The sequence below is a fragment of the Coregonus clupeaformis genome, chromosome 6 (genome assembly GCF_020615455.1).
Source record: "Coregonus clupeaformis isolate EN_2021a chromosome 6, ASM2061545v1, whole genome shotgun sequence".
Classification (NCBI taxonomy): Eukaryota; Metazoa; Chordata; class Actinopteri; order Salmoniformes; family Salmonidae; genus Coregonus; species Coregonus clupeaformis.
In genome coordinates this window covers 8,781,287-8,798,671 of record NC_059197.1, presented here as the reverse complement: position 1 = coordinate 8,798,671, position 17,385 = coordinate 8,781,287, and the positions used below count along the sequence as shown (strand labels likewise).

General features: G+C 43.5%; 1 protein-coding gene across 8 annotated transcripts in view; it reads right to left on the bottom strand.

Moving 5' to 3' along the window:
- The window catches only part of LOC121567283 (diacylglycerol kinase delta), a 121,869-nt gene that overhangs the window by 58,648 nt on the left and 45,836 nt on the right, over positions 1-17,385 (bottom strand). For 6 of the 8 annotated variants that reach the window (XR_006001092.1, XM_041877193.1, XM_041877194.1 and 3 more), the window contains 5 exons: positions 11,528-11,632; positions 9,044-9,176; positions 2,693-2,799; positions 417-542; positions 30-132 (listed from right to left, as the gene is read on the bottom strand). Coding sequence is in view for 7 of the 8 variants with exons in the window: in XM_041877193.1 (XP_041733127.1) it covers positions 30-132; positions 417-542; positions 2,693-2,799; positions 9,044-9,176; positions 11,528-11,632 (574 nt within the window). In the remaining variant the exon portion in view is untranslated. Of the gene's footprint in view, positions 1-29; positions 133-416; positions 543-2,692; positions 2,800-9,043; positions 9,177-11,527; positions 11,633-14,797; positions 14,871-16,275; positions 16,861-17,385 lie in introns of those variants that run through there. The other 2 variants (XM_041877198.1, XM_041877196.1) reach the window with 2 other exon arrangements.

Here is a 17,385-nt window from a genome sequence, read left to right as displayed (position 1 = left end):
GGGGAAACTTGACCCCGGAGAGAACTCACCGTCGGAGTCGATGCTGTTGAGGGCTGTGGGGGGGATGACCGACACCTTACACTGCCCCAAGGGACACTTACTGGACAGCTGCTCCTTACACACCGTGTGCACCTGGACATCGACACACACACACACACACTTTCTTTTTAGTCACACTACACAGAGCATTACGACAAGTATATACAGTCAACACCCTGATAAGTACAATGGCCTTGTGACTTTTGTGAATGTATCAAAAGTCAGTGCATGCAGAAAAAAAATATGCATTTCTACTGTATTGTGGCAGCTGAAAAGTATAGTAATGCAGTTTGCACTTATCCGATTCACACTTAACCCTCAAAAATATCCCCAAAGAAGCACCACCCAAATACGCATGCACACGGATGCAGACTCACCATGGCCTTGCACCAGAGGCAGCGCCAATCCTGCAGTCGGAGCACACTGCCACACGTCTTGTCACACACTGTACACTTAGCACTGACCGGCAGGTTGCCCTCCAGCCACTGGTGAGGCATAGAGATCTACAGTGAGGGAGAAGTCACTGTTATATTCAGCAAGTATTTCTTTCTGTCATCATTGACTTAACATGTTTCTATATGTTTGCTTTGGCAACACTATGTGGTTACACTTTTCATGCCAATAAAGCTTTTAGAATTGAATTGAGAGAGAGAGACAGAACGAGAAAGAGGGAGAAAAGGGGAGATAGAGAGAGGGCAGTGGTGGAAAAAGTACTCAATTGTCATACTTGAGTAAATGTAAAGATACCTTAGAAAATGACTCAAGTAAAAGTGAAAGTCACCCAGAAAAATACTACTTGAGTAAAAGTCTAAAAGTATTTGGTTTTAAATATACTTAAGTATCAAAAGTACATTTAATTGCAAAAATATATTCAAGTATCAAAAGTAAAAGTATAAATATTTTTTTTGTTTTGTTTTAATTTACAGATAGCCAGGGGCACACTACAACATGCAGACATAATTTACAAACAAAGCATTTGTGTTTAGTGAGTCCTCCAGATCAGAGGCAGTAGGTATGACCAGGGATGTTCTCTTGATAAGTGATTGAATTGGACCATTTTCCTGTCCTGCTAAGCATTGAAAATGTAACGAGTACTTTTGGGTGTCGGGAAAAACGTATGGAGTAAAAAGTACATTATTTTCTTTAGGAATGTAGTGAAGTAAAAGTAGTCCAAAATATAAATAGTCAAGTAAAAAAACTACTTAAGTAGAACTTTAAAGTATTTTTACTTAAGTACTTTACACCACTGAGAGAGGGCAACCATCCTTTGCCCATAGACAACAAATTATAAACGCAACATGCAACAATTTCAAAGATTTTACTGAGTTACAGTTCATATAATGAAATCAGTAAATTGAAATAAATTCATTAGACCCTAATCTATGGATTTCACATGACTGGGAATACAGACATGCATCTGTTGGTCACAGATCCCTTAAAAAACAAAAAGTAGGGTTTTGGATCATAAAACCAGTCAGTATCTGGTGTGACCACCATTTGCCTCATGCAGCGCAACATCTCCTTCTCATAGAGTTGATCAGACTGTTGATTGTGGCCTGTGGAAGTTGGCTGTGCGAAGTTGCTGGATATTGGCGGGAACTGTAACATGCTTTCGTACACGTCGATCCAGAGCATCCCAAACATGCTCAATGGGTGACATGTCTGATGAGTATGCAGGCCATGGAAGAACTGGGACATTTTCAGCTTCCAGGAATTGTGTACAGATCCTTGCGACATGGGGCAGTGCATTATCATGCTGAAACATGAGGTGATGACGGCGGATGAATGGCACGACAATTGGCCTCAGGATCTCGTCATGGTATCTCTGTGCATTCAAATTGCCATCCATAAAATGCAATTGTGTTCGTTGTCCATAGCTTATGCCTGCCCATACCCCCACCGCCACCATGGGGCAAACTGTTCACAACGGTGACATCAGCAAACCGCTCGCCCACAAGAAACCATACACGCTATCTGCCATCTGCCGGTACTGTTGAAACTGGGATTCAGGTGGCTTATGGTAGAGAAATTAACATTAAATTATTTGGCAACAGCTCTGGTGGACATTCCTGCAGTCAGCATGCCAATTGTACGCTCCCTCAAAACTTGAGACATCTGTGGCATTGTGTTGTTTGACAAAACTGCACATTTTAAAGTGGCCTGGTGGACCTGTGTAATGATCATGCTGTTTAATCAGCTTCTTGATTGGCCACACCTGTCAGGTGAATGCTCACTAACAGGGGCGGAAACAAATATGTGGCAAAAATTTGAGAGAAATACGCTTTGGAACATTTCTGGGATCTTTTATTTTAGCTCATGAAATAGGGGACTAACACTTTACATGTTGCGCTTATATTATTGTTCAGTGTAAATGTGTAGGTTGCACAATATGTCTTCATAAAACTAACATTTTATTTTATGTATGCTTTTGCATAATGTACAATTATGTTTAATAAACCAGCTGTACTGCAATCCTCTCTAGCAGGGGTACAGGGGACATCTCTGAACAGTAACCCCATTTTTGAGGAGCCCTCACACAGCTCCGGGGTGAAGTTTCCCCTAGGTACAGATCTAGGATCAGCTTTCCCTCCCCCAATCCTAACCTTAACCATTAGTGGGGAAGATGCAAAACTGACCCAAGATTAGCACTCACCCCATCCTCATCTTCGATGATGTCCTTCCCAATGGATGCCAGAGTAGTCCACTTGCAGTTGTTAGTGGCTCGGACAGCACAACGTTTGTGGGCCTTGAACTTACACACTGTGGGAAGGAGAAATGCATCAGATTGACACACACACACACACACACACACACAGACAAAGAGACAGACGCACAGACGCACACTGATTTAGCGTTACACCAGTACACAGAGACAGATGGTGTGTTAGATAGATAACATTACCTTTGACAGTGAGGTTTGGATAGAATAACACGAGGGTGAAGTTACTAAACATCACCCTGATACTATGTGTTGGCTATAGCATTTCACTTCCTTGACGCATTGCATTACAGTGTTGCGTGAACAGATGTAGTGAGCATCCCAAATGGCCTTATTCCTTATATAGTGCACTACTTTGACCAGAGTCCAATGAGGCCAAAGTAGCGCACTACACAGGGAATAGGGGGCATTTGGGACAGATCAGCAGCAGCAGTTTAACCCACTTTCCACAATGATACAATGTGCCTTCAAGGCCCAAACTGTGATATACAGCAATTTTGGATCATTCTCCCCCTACTGAGCTCCATATACATTCCTGAGGCTCCTTCTAAGAAAGCCAAGAGGAGAGATGTATGTTTTTGAGCTTTTTGGAGATAAAGGGTCTGGGACAGTGTCAGATGTATGTGCCAGCATCTGGGGTTAACTGAAGAAAAGCAGCAATTCCTCTCTCAGAATGAACAATGGTCCCCTTTTAAGTCCGTTTATGGCTTTTGGCAGGTGACTAGCTTTTGGAGTGTGTGTGTGTATATAGGGGGAGTGGAGGTATAGTTGTGCTGTAATAGGCAGTTTGGAAAGAAGTAGCTTTGAGTGGTGGGTGTTGGGGAAGGACAGTCACAACCCTCTAGGGCAGGGGTAGGCAACTAGATTCAGCTGCGGGCTGATTTTTATCAGAGCGGCAGGTCGGGAGGCTGGAACATAATTATAATAATTTGAACACGGCAAATGAACCACAAGTAAGCCCAAAAAGAGATTGTATTTGAAAATAACAATCATTTCATTGCTTCAATTAATTGAGATGCAATCACATACAGTGAGCTCCAAAAGTACCGGGACAGTGACAGATTCTTTGTTGTTATGACTCTACTCCAGCACTGAAATTACTGTATATAATGACTATGAGGTTAAAGTGCAGACTGTCAGCCTTAAGTTTAAGGCACTTTTTGTATATAGTCCCCCCATTTTAGGGGACCAAAAGTATTGGGACAAATTCCCTTAAATGTGTTTTAAAGTAGTAAAAAGTTAAGTATTTGGTCCCATATTCATAGCATGCAATGACTACATCAAGCTTGTGACTCAACAAATTAGCTGGATGCATTTGCTGTTTGTTTTGGTTGGGTTTCAGATTATTTTGTGCTCATTAGAAATTAATGGTAAATAATTGTGTCATTTTAATCACTTTTATTGTAAATAATAATATAATATATTTCTAAACACTTCTACATGAATGTAGATGCAACCATGATTACGGATAATCCAGAATAAATCGGGAATAATAATGAGTGAGAAAGTTAGCCACAAATATCATACCCCCAAGACATGCTAACCTCACCATTACAATAACAGGAGAGGTTAGCATTTTTTGGGGGGGGTTATGATATTTGTGATTCTAACTTTCTCAATCTTGTTCCCTAAAATGGATGGACTATGTACAAATAGTGCTGTAATTTCTAAACGGTTCACCCGATATGAATGAAAATACCCTCTAATTAAAGCTGACAGGCTGCACTTTAACCTCATAGTCATTGTATCATTTCCAAAGTGCTGGAGTACAGAGCCAAAACCACAAAATATAGTGAGGTGAGGAGGAGGATTATTTAAGATACTGTTTGAAGAGGTAGGGTTTTAGATGTTTTCGGAAGATGGGCAGGGACTCTGCTGTCCTAGCTTCAGGGGGAAGCTGGTTCCACAACTGGGGTGCCAGGACAGAGAAGAGCTTGGACTGGGCTGAGCGGGAGCTGCCCTCCCGTAGGGGTGGGAGGGCCAAGAGACCTGAGGTGGCAGAACAGAGTGCTCTGGTTAGCGTGTAGGGTTTGAGCATAGCCTGAAGGTAGGGGGGGGGCAGTTTATCTTGCTGTTCCGTAGGTAAGCACCATGGTCTTGTAGTGGATGCGAGCTTCGACTGGAAGTCAGTGGAGTGTGCGGAGGAGCAGGGTGACATGAGATAACTTGGGAAGGTTGAAAACCAGGTGGGCTGCAGTGTTCTGGATAAGTTGCAGGAGTTTGATGGCACAAGCGGGGAGCCCAGCCAAAAGCGAGTTGCAGTAGTCCAGACGGGAGAGGACAAGTGCCTGGAATAGGACCTGCACCGCTTCCTGTGTGATGTAGGGTCGTACTCTACGGATGTTGTAAAGTACGAACCTGCAGAAGCGGGTCACTGCTTTGATGTTTGCAGAGAACGACAGGGTGTTGTCCAGGGTCACGCCAAGGTTCTTTGCACTCTGGGTGGGCGACTGGAGTTGTCAACCGTGACAGAGAGGTCTTTGAGCGGGCAGGCCACATTTAGCATCTCCTGGCTTCCACACATAGCCTACAAGCCTCTGATGCAGACCTTTGGAACATCCACATTTTAAAAAGTCTAATAAATCCATGTAATATAGCCTACACCTTCACAATAAATCCATTATTTATTTTAGACAGGTCTAAAGAAGCATGATATGAAGAAAATGTAGTCTATTTCAGAAGAACAGAATAGCATACTCTGAGTTGTCCTTATGTTAGGTCCTGATCTGGCTATGACAAATGGCTGTGGGCTACACTAGTTCATTTAGCAGACAAGATGTGCTTAGAATTCCGTGGCATTATTTTATAGTATGAAGAATACAATTGAACAAAGCTGAATAAAATAGAAAGGATATTTTCTCCAAACGATTTGAGGGAGTGCGCACATACAGCTATTCTGTGTTGAGCGGTTAACAAATAAATAGGTATTCCTATCTGCTTACTTTAGAGTTATTAATGTAACTTTAGTTGTTCTACAAACATTGGGCTATATGTTTTGATTTTTAATACATTGTAAGGCTGCATGATGCAACTAATGATGATTTAAAAAAAAGTTGCTTGAAAGGCATGAGCTCTGCTTTGTTTTTTGACGCAGGCTGTACACTCTACATCAGTCTCTCATTCACAATTTGACAAGCACTTGATAATGCCTAGAATTTCATGGCGGCATCCCCTTTGTGTGGCCGTAATACACCCTAAAAAAATCCATGCCTTTTGCGGCCAGTGTCCGTTGTGCCCTTCTCCCTGAGTGCGCCGAATCACCTCTCACTCACATGGCTCTCCATCACGTGATCGTGTCTTTCTCACAGGCTACAAGTGAAGACAGACACATCGGGGACGCAATTGCGCGCGTCCTTATCCAATTCCGAGGTGCATTTTGAAGATATTGGAAGAACTGTCCACATTTACTTTTCATCAGTCAACAAGATGAGTAAGCCTAACGAACAGCAAAAGCACTAGCCTATGTCAATCTACTATCCCCCATAGTACAAAAGTTGACCTATTCTATTCTGTGCAATAAATACATATTCCAAACATAGGTCTGGGACAGTTGTGGGATGCGATAGATCCCAAATTAATACAACCACTAGCATCCCAAAAAACCTTTCACGCGATGTGGCTGACGCAACAGATCAGAACGTTTAGCTTAAAATGTTGATAAAATGTTATCAAAAGTGACTGCAAATTCAATTATTCATGTAATGATTTTATTATAAAGGTGCATTTTTATGGTGAAAATTATCTTCCCCAAACTCACGCGCTGCTTATGTATGCCAGTTAGGCTCTACACCCCTTGTAAAGTGGATTAATGTGCTTCATTTTAAGAAGTTATTTTGCCACTTTAGTTGTGATACAAACCTTATCAAAACATATAGGCCTAAGGGCTATGAGGTGTGCGACTATGATTAGAAAAAGTCGCCAAAAAAAGGCATTGTTTCTTATGCTGGGCATCATTCACAAGTGAAAATATATAATTCACAAGTGATAGGCTAATATTGTCACCCATCAGACTATTCTTGATTTAATCTTGTCTTTACATATACAAAATAATATACACTACCGTTCAAAAGTTTGGGGTCACTTAGAAATGTCCTTGTATTCAAAAGAAAAGCAATTTTTTTATCCATTAAAATAACATCAAATTCATCAGAAATACAGTGTAGACATTGTTAATGTAAATGGCTATTGTAGCTGGAAACGGCAGATTTTTTATGGAATATCTACATAGGCGTACAGAGGCTCATTATCAGCAACCATCAGTCCTCTGTTCCAATGGCACGTTGTGTTTGCTAATCCAAGTTTATCATTTTAAAAGGCTAATTGATCATTAGAAAACCCTTTTGCAATTATGTTAGCACAGATGAAAACTGTTGTGCTGATTAAAGAAGCAATAAAACTGGCCTTCTTGAGACTAGTTGAGTATCTGGAGCATCAGCAATTGTGTGTTCGATTACAGGCTCAAAATGGCCAGAAACAAATAACTTTCTTCTGAAACTCGTCAGTCTATTCTTGTTCTGAGAAATGAAGGCTTTTACATGCGAGAAATTGCCAAGAAACTGAAGATCTTGTACAACGCTGTGTACTACTCCCTTCACAGAACAGCGCAAACTGGCTCTAACTAGAATAGAAAGAGGAGTGGGAGGCCCCGGCGCACAACTGAGCAAGAGGACAAATACATTACAGTGTCTAGTTTAAGAAACAGACACCTCACAGGTCCTCAACTGGCAGCTTCATTAAACAGTACCCGCAAAACACCAGTCTCAACGTCAACAGTGAAGAGGCGACTCCGGGATGCTGACCTTCTAGGCAGAGCTGCAAAGAAAAAGTCATATCTCAGACTGGCCAATAAAAAGAAAAGATTAAGATGGGCAAAAAAACAGACACACTGGACAGAGGAAGATTGCAAAAAAAGTGATATGGACAGACGAATTGAAGTTTGAGGCGTTCGGATCACAAAGAAGAACATTTGTGAGACACAGGCCAAATGAAAAGATGCTGGAGGAGTGCTTGATGCCATCTGTCAAGCATGGTGGAGGCAATGTGATGGTCTAGGGGTGCTTTGGTGGTGATAAAGTGGGAGATTTGTACAGGGTAAAAGGGATCTTGAAGAAGGAAGGCTATCACTCCATTTTGCAACACCATGCCATACCCTGTGGACGGCGCTTGATTGGAGCCAATTTCCTCCAACAACAGTACAGTGACCCAACGCACAGCTCCAAACTATGCAAGAACTATTTAGGGAAGAAGTAGTCAGCTGGTATTCTGTCTATAATGGAGTGGCCAGCAAAGTCACTGGATCTCAACCCTATTGAGCTGTTGTGGGAGCAGGAAGCATGGGGTGAAATCTCTTCAGATTACCTCAACAAATTGACAACTAGAATGCCAAAGGTCTGCAAGGCTGTAATTGCTACAAATGGAGGATTCTTTGACGAAAGCAAAGTTTGAAGGACACAATTATTATTTATATTAAAAATCATTATTTCTAACCTTGTCAATGACTACATTTCCTATGCATTTTGCTATATTTTCTATTCAAACTAATTTCATGTATGGACATTTCTAAGTGACCCCAAACTTTTCAATGGTAGTGTATGTGTGAAATTTGTTTTGATTTAGAATGGACCATTATCATGCACCTGTATCAAAATAGGGGCAGTGGGGAAAAAAAACCATGTCATCTATGCACTTAAATAGCGAATGGAGGACGCTTTTCGCGTGGTTCATTTTCATGCCAGTCAGGTAGGCTATACTCCTGTTGTAAATATAAGCAATGTGCTTAATATTAGGAAAGTTGAGAAATAAATATAGTAAGCCTATAGTAAGCTGATGGGATCCTCCTCTTTTTAGTAGAGGCCATCACTCTGTTTTCTCGTGCAATTGCATAGCCTATAGAAATGTTGCGCAACATGTGCTCATGGGCTCTCATGAAGTGTTTGATTAGATTTTCGAAGACATTTGCATTGATGTTAGAGTGACAATAGAGTGCTGAGTACCAGGCAATTAGCAAGTTTGGTAGGCTACTAATGACCAGCAGCAGCATCAGAGCTTGGAGAAGCCTAATTACCGTGACTAAATGTGAGGATATGACGGAGCCGAGTGACTTGATGTATAGAGAGAAGAGGGCCTAGAACCGAGCCCTGGAGGGAGGGGGGGAATCTCTCTCTCTCCCTCTCTCCCTCCCTCCCTCCCGATTGGGTCTCAGGTATTCAGGTACAGGTGGATCCGTGAAAACCTTTAGCTAGCATATAGCCAGGGTAGTGTGTATGTGTTCAGAGCGGTACGTACCTTCACAGGACAGTCCGTGCGAAGTGACTCCGGAGAGGGCCTCACGGCACACATTGCAGTAGGTGGGGCGGGCGTGGGAGCAGGCGTACCAGTTATGCATCCCAGAGAAGTGGTCCATGCTATACTGGGTGGACTGGGAGGAGACAAGAGAGGGGAAATAAGTCCTAAATCGTCCCCTAACCACTACTCCTTTCAGGATTTCTTCATCCTGGGTTGCATCCCAAATGGCACCCTATACAGAGCCCTATGGGCCCTGGTCAAAGGTAGTGCACTTTATAGGAAATAGGGTCCCATTTGGGAAGCAGCCCTGATCTGGGGACCTACAGAGGATTAGATTTCTGTTCTTCTTATCCACCACTAATAGGCTACACTTGATTCAACTAATCAAAGGCTTAATGTTTCGATGAGAAGTTGAATCAGGTGTGTTAGTGTTGGGCTATAATAAAAAAATGTTTGCACCCGTCAGTCCAACAGGACCAGGGTTAAGAAACCCAGTGCAGACATTAGCGTAGATATACATTTACAGTGAAGGAAAAAAGTATTTGATCCCCTGCTGATTTGGTACGTTTGCCCACTGACAAAGAAATGATCAGTCTATAATTTTAATGGTAGGTATATTTGAACAGTGAGAGACAAAATAACAACAACAAAAATCCAGAAAAACGCATGTCAAAAATGTTATAAATTGATTTGCATTTTAATGAGGGAAATAAGTATTTGACCACCTCTCAATCAGAAAGATTTCTGGCTCCCAGGTGTCTTTTATACAGGTAACGAGCTGAGATTAGGAGCACACTCTTAAAGGGAGTGCTCCTAATCTCAGCTTGTTACCTGTATAAAAGACACCTGTCCACAGAAGCAATCAATCAATCAGATTCCAAACTCTCCACCATGGCCAATACCAAAGAGCTCTCCAAGGATGTCAGGGACAAGATTGTAGACCTACACAAGGCTGGAATTTGCAACAAGACCATCGCCAAGCAGCTTGGTGAGAAGGTGACAACAGTTGGTGCGATTATTCGCAAATGGAAGAAACACAAAAGAACTGTCAATCTCCCTCGGCCTGGGGCTCCATGCAAGATCTCACCTTGTGGAGTTGCAATGATCATGAGAACGGTAAGGAATCAGCCCTGAACTACACGGGAGGATCTTGTCAATGATCTCAAGGCAGCTGGGACCATAGTCACCAAGAAAACAATTGGTAACACACTACGCCGTGAAGGACTGAAATCCTGCAGCGCCCGCAAGGTCCCCCTGCTTAAGAAAGCACATATACAGGCCCGTCTGAAGTTTGCCAATGAACATCTGAATGATTCAGAGGAGAACTGGGTGAAAGTGTTGTGGTCAGATGAGACCAAAATCGAGCTCTTTGGCATCAACTCAACTCGCCGTGTTTGGAGGAGGAGGAATGCTGCCTATGACCTCAAGAACACCATCCCCACCGTCAAACATGGAGGTGGAAACATTATGCTTTGGGGGTGTTTTTCTGCTAAGGGGACAGGACAACTTCACTGCATCAAAGGGACGATGGACGTGGCCATGTACCGTCAAATCTTGGGTGTCAACCTCCTTCCCTCAGCCAGGGCATTGAAAATGGGTCGTGGATAGGTATTCCATCATGTCAATGACCCAAAACACACGGCCAAGGCAACAAAGGAGTGGCTCAAGAAGAAGCACATTAAGGTCCTGGAGTGGCCTAGCCAGTCTCCAGACCTTAATCCCATAGAAAATCTGTGGAGGGAGCTGAAGGTTCGAGTTGCCAAACGTCAGGCTCGAAACCTTAATGACTTGGAGAAGATCTGCAAAGAGGAGTGGGACAAAATCCCTCCTGAGATGTGTGCAAACCTGGTGGCCAACTACAAGAAACGTCTGACCTCTGTGATTGCCAACAAGGGTTTTGCCACCAAATACTAAGTCATGTTTTGCAGAGGGGTCAAATACTTATTTCCCTCATTAAAATGCAAATCAATTTATAACATTTTTGACATGCGTTTTTCTGGATTTCTTTGTTGTTATTCTGTCTCTCACTGTTCAAATAAACCTACCATTCAAATTATAGACTGATCATGTCTTTGTCAGTGGGCAAACGTACAAAGTCAGCAGGGGATCAAATACTTTTTTCCCTCACTGTATTAGCAAGGCAATAACGATACGGCAAAACTTCCAACTAACCTACCAAAGGTCAAATCGGAGCTTCCATACAAGTGCCTAGGCTAGGAGGGTAGGGTCCAGGGGTCAATTTGAGGGGGGGTGTCACAAGTATCTCTGCTTTCCCAAAGCATCGTGTTCACCTATCTGGTATATGGAAACTCCCTTTAGCCCATGGTTACACCAATCCAATGCTTTAAAATTGGTGTGGAGTAGTGTATGAGTGCACACTTCAGGAGGAAGTAGAGATTATTGGGACGTACCCTGGGGGATTGGATGAGAAGAGAGGGAGAAAAGAGTGACCCCTGACCTCTGAATCTGTGACCTTGCCCTCACCTCAAAGTGTTCTCTGTTCTGAACGCTCTTCAGGGCTGCCATCCAGTCCTCCATCTCTTTCCTGTTCTCCGCACACAGAATTAGCCGGCGACACGGAGTGATGATCTACACAAACAGAGAGAGAGAACAAGACACACCAAGTGCTCAGATAAATGAAAGGGTTGTGCAATGTCATGTGGCCAGGAATGCAAACAGAGGAGGAAGCACATCCAGTCCCATGCTTAAGCTACTGAGCGGATGGGCCAACTTGAGTGTGTGTGCACAAATGTAACACAGAGATGTGTGTGAGGGTAAGTGTGTGTGTGCCTGTGTATTGTGTATCAGCCTTTTTAGATGTACGACTGTGCTTTCTGAGGGCTTTTTTGAGCAGTTGTGAGTCTGTATGTATTGATAGATTGATTGGGTCAGAAGTTGTGGATGGATGTCGGTAAGTAACGCTATTTCTACAGAGCGGACGTCAGCTTACAATCAATTTCCTTTCCTCCGCAGCTGCTTCACAAAGGGGCTCCTGTTCTCAGACGGATAAAAATAGCTGCACGCCTTTTCTCTGTCAGAGAGCAGAACCGCAACCACGCACACACTTAAGATGGCCCATCCACACACGCACACACTATAGACTTAGTTAGACTTCTCCTCTTTGTATATGTCCCATTATGGCGTCTGTGAGTGCATGGGCAATGCCATTGAGGTCATCTCCATTTTGAAGTAGTCAATTTCTTCTTCTACTTCGTCTATGAGTTGGTAAACAAACTGAAAGGGTGCATACTACCACCTGGAGTGTGTTGTTTGAACAGGTATGAAGCCAATGTTGGTATACAGTGCATTCGGAAAGTATTCAGACCCCTTCCCTTTTTCCACGTTACGTTACAGCCTTACTCTAAAATGGATTAAATTATTATTTTTCCTCATTAATCTACACACAATACCCCATAATGAGAAAGCAAAAACAGGTTTAGACATGTTTGCGTATTTATTAAAAGTAAAAAACAGAAATACCTTATTTCCATAAGTATTCAGACCATTTGATATGAGACTCGAAATTTGAGCTCAAGTGCATCCTGTTTCCATTGATCATCCTTGAGATGTTTCTACAACTTGATTGTAGAAACAATTGTAAATACAATTGATAGGACATGATTTGGAAAGGTACACACCTGTCTATATAAGGTCCCTCAGTTGACAGTGCATGTCAGGGCAAAAACCAAGTCATGAGGTCGAAGGAATTGTCCGTAAAGCTCCTAGACAGGATTGTGTCGAGGCACAGATCTGGGGAAGGGTACCAAAAAATGTCTGCAGCATTGAATATCCCCAAGAACACAGTGGCCTCCATCATTCTTAAATGGAAGAAGATTGGAACCACCAAGACTCTTCCTAAACCTGGCTGCCCGGCCAAACTGAGCAATCGGGGAGAAGGGTCTTAGTCAGGGAGGTGACCAAGAACCCGATGGTCACTCTGACAGAGCTCCAGAGTTCCTCTGTGGAGATGGGAGAACCTTCCAGAAGGACAACCATCTCTGCAGCACTCCACCAATCAGGCCTTTATGGTAGAGTGGCCAGACGGAAGCCACTCCTCAGTAAAAGGCACATGACAGCCCACTTGGAGTTGGCCAAAAGGCACCTAAAGGACTCTCAGACCATGAGAAACAAGATTCTCTGGTCTGATGAAACCAAGATTGAACTCTTTGGTCTGAATGCCAAGCGTCACGTCTTGAGGAAACCTGTCACCATCCCAACGGTGAAGCATGGTGGTGGCAGCATCATGCTATGGGGATGTTTTTCAGCGGCAGGGACTAGGAGACTAGTCAAGATCGAGGGAAAGATGAACAGAGCAAAGTACAGAGAGATCCTTGATGAAAACCTGCTCCAGAGCGCTCAGGACCTCAGACTGGGGTGAAGGTTCACCTTCCAACAGGACAATGAATGTAAGTACACTGCCAAGACAACGCAGGAGTGGCTTCGGGACAAGTCTCTGAATGTCATTGAGTGGCCCAGCCAGAGCCCGGACTTGAACCCGATCTAACATCTCTGGAGAGACCTGAAAATAGCTGTGCAGTGACGCTCCCCATCCAACCTGACAGAGCTGAGAGGATCTGCAGAGAAGAATGGGAGAAACTCCCCAAATACAGGTGTGCCAAGCATGTAGCATCATACCCAAGAAGACTTGAGGCTGTAATCGGTGCCAAAGGTGCTTCAACAAAGTACTGAGTAAAGGGTCTGAATACTTATGTAAATGTGATATTTAATTTCTTTTACTTTTAATACATTTGCAAAAATTTATAAAAACCTGTTTTTGCTTTGTCATTATGGGGTATTGTGTGTAGATTTGATTAGGGGGGGGGGACAATTTAATCCATTTTAGAATAAGGCTGTAATGTCACAAAATGTGGAAAAGGTCAAGGGGTCTGAATAATTGCCACCTGCAGTTATGAATTGTTTGCTTTCGAGTATACCTGGATGGAATTATGTGATCCTTCCTTAACCTATAGGAAGTTCTTCAACGGTGCTGTCCATGAAAACAGGCTTTAAAGCACTAGATGTTTCTATCTACGTCTATGGCGCACGCATGCACACACACGTCTATGGCGCACGCATGCACACACACGTCTATGGCGCACGCATGCACACGCACGTCTATGGCGCACGCATGCACACGCACGTCTATGGCGCACGCATGCACACACACGTCTATGGCGCACGCATGCACACACACATCTATGGCGCACGCATGCACACACACGTCTATGGCGCACACATGCACACACACTTAAAAAAGCCAAAAGGCCCTCAAAAAACTCAGTTGCCTACATCTAAAAAGACTGATACAATACACACGCACCGGCAGTCCAATAATGAGTTCACTCTCTGGCGTACACGGTGTCTGTTTCCCAAATGGAACCCTATTCCCTGTATAGAACACTACTTTTGACCTGGGCCCATGGAGTTAGTAGCACACTATGTAGGGAATAGGGTGCCATTTGGGAAACAGCCACCGTGTACGCCAGAGAGTGAACGGACAACACATGGTTTATCCACTAGACCAGGGGTGTTAAACTCATTCCATAGAGGGCCTAGTGTATGCTGTTTTTTTGGTTTTTCCTTTCAATTAAGACCTTGACAACCAGGTAAGGGGAGTTCCTTAATAATTAGTAACCTTCATTCATAAATCAAGTACAAGGAAGGAGCGAAAACCCGCAGACACTCGGCCCTCCGTGGAATGAGTTTGACACATGTGCACTAGACACTTCTAGGCTATAGGCAGGGCTCTCCAACCTTGTTCCTGGAGAGCTACTGTCCTGTAGGTTTTCACTCCAACCCTAATCTAGTACAGGGTTGGAGACACCTACTATAGAGAGATGGAGAGAAGATACAGCACTGATCAAGTGTAAGTGAGCTAGTGGTGCGCGGGTCAGCTGTTTGTTCACCCGCACCCGCCCGCAATTGCTAATAACCCGCAACCGCCCGACTATATGTGATAAAGTGAAAATCTGAGGCCCGCACCCAACCCTAACCCACAAATATAGAAAATGCGCTATAGGCTACAGTCAAAGACTGCAGAACGATTTTTTGACAGGGGGTGCAGGATTTGTTTTTGCCTGATTTAGATATGTTTCTGCTTATAATTTCTGACATTTTGGTAGGCTATTTGTTAGTCAACTTGTCTATAATTAGACACATGAAGCTTCTCTTCTGTCATTATATGTTGCCCTAGAAGACAAAATAAACCCTTGCTCACCAGAATAATGTAATAGATCAATAGAATGAATGCTTCAATGTAGTTGACATCGGTAAAGTTCTCCGTCATCTTTCGCAGAGCAAATACGTTTAGTGACTGGGGAGAAAATACAATAAAGCAACAAAAAAACAGGTAAGTCACAAGACGGGACTTCAAATAGGCCTATGGTATGTCAAGGGAACTGTAGCCTACTGTTAAGATGGGTTAAATGGAAACTGACATCTAGACATTGACTGTAGGTCTATAACCTCTCATAAAGCCTTAATAATAACTCCTGCAAAATTAAGCATTTCTTGCAGTAAAATCTTTCTGCATCTTGAGAGAATGCTCAGTTAGATACCATCTGTAGAGGTGCCGTCTTCATCATGAAATCATCTTAAAAGCTGCTAGTATTTCAACCACATAAAAAATGCATAGAAGCCTAACTGAAATTTTATCAGAAACACGTTGGGTCGTTTTCACAGCTTTCTTTTTCCTTACAACCGGTCAAACTGATGTCATTTGGACATTTTGCACAGAAAATCTTTCCCGTTTTTTTGTTGTTGCTTTCTAAACTTTCCTAAACATCTTTGCGCTGCGAAAGATGACAGAGAAAACTTTACTGACGTTAACTAGATTGAAGCATTCATTCTATCGATCTATGACATTATTCCGTTGAACAAAGGTTTATTTACTCTTCTAGGCAACATCTAATGACAGAAGATAAACTATATACTAATTATAGACAAGTTGACTAACAAATAGCCTACCAAAATGTCGGAAATTATAAGCAGAAACATCATAAGTCAAAAAATCGTTCTGCAGTCTTTGACTGTAGCCTATAGCGCATTTTCTATATTTGCGGATTAGGGTTGGATGCGGGCCTCAGATTTTCACTTTATCAAAGTCGGGGCGGTTGCGGGTTATTAGCAATTGCGGGCGGGTGAGGATGAACAAACAGCTGACCCGCGCACCACTAACACACGTCTCTGTGCTCCCCCCACCCACTCTCATTCCTGACATTCTTCTGCCTTACTTCCAGCGTGAAGTCCAGTTAAATTTGGCTCCGGCGGTTCTCCTACTTCTCTCTCCCCCTCTCCTCTCTTCTTCTCCAGACTGTGCTGAGTGTGCTCTGCTATATTTGGTCTGGGGTTGGGAGAGAATGGGTCTGGTCCGGGTCTAGGAGCTGTAGTATACCTCTTTACTCCTTGTCACCAAGTCCCTGGCTCTGCCGGGTGCAGTCTCCCACTCCTTTCCTGAAGTCCTCCTGACGAAGCATTGACAGACAGTTCTCCGTGGCTGGCGTAGAGTTCTCCTATCTTATTTTAAAACTGTCCCGAGGTAGCCTCTCTATCTGGAGTCCTGAAAGAGGTACCTTCCGTTACTGCCTGACTTTTCTTCCTTTTCCCCTAGTCTGAGTGTTCTAGCCAGCAGAGAAATCCCAGAATTCCCTCAGTTGTTTCTTTCTGTGGATCCCTGTAGCTGAAGGTGTTCCAGGAGGGTTTTCCTTCTCTCCCAGCTCGGCTGTTAGCCCTGTTTGCCTAGCCAGCTTAGTGGTGCTCCGACTAGGAGAGAGCTGGGAACCATGGGGCAGGCCCCTCCCCCATCCGCCTGCCTCTGTTCTCTGACTCACATATATAAACTTCCTGTCATCAAGGCGATCCCACACAGGGGGCTGTAGTGGAGGGAGGGGTGTGAGTGGGGGTGTTGAAGGCTACAAAGCAGCCCCTCTTTACAGCACAGAGAGAGAGGAGGGGAAAGGAGAGCACTTCATTTGGCTATCTGGAACTGAAAGACCACCTTCGCCTGCGCTCAGACCTGGGTTCAAATACTATTTGAAATCTTCCAAATGCTTTGAGCATTTGCTTTAGCCTTCCTGGAGTGCCAGAAAGTTTGCGACTATTCTATTGGTTCCATTGCAGCAGTCAAGTTCAATCAAGCAAAACTAAAGATTTTGAAATGATTTCAAATAGTATTTGGACCCAGGTCTGCTTGGCTCATCAACGAGAGACAGCGTGAGAAACCTCCAGCCAATACAAATAGAGCAGGAAATGCAGCTCTGTGGACGCATTCACATACTGTACATACTGTCAAAATTCTCTGTCGCGCATGCACAGACATGCATGCACACACACACACACACACA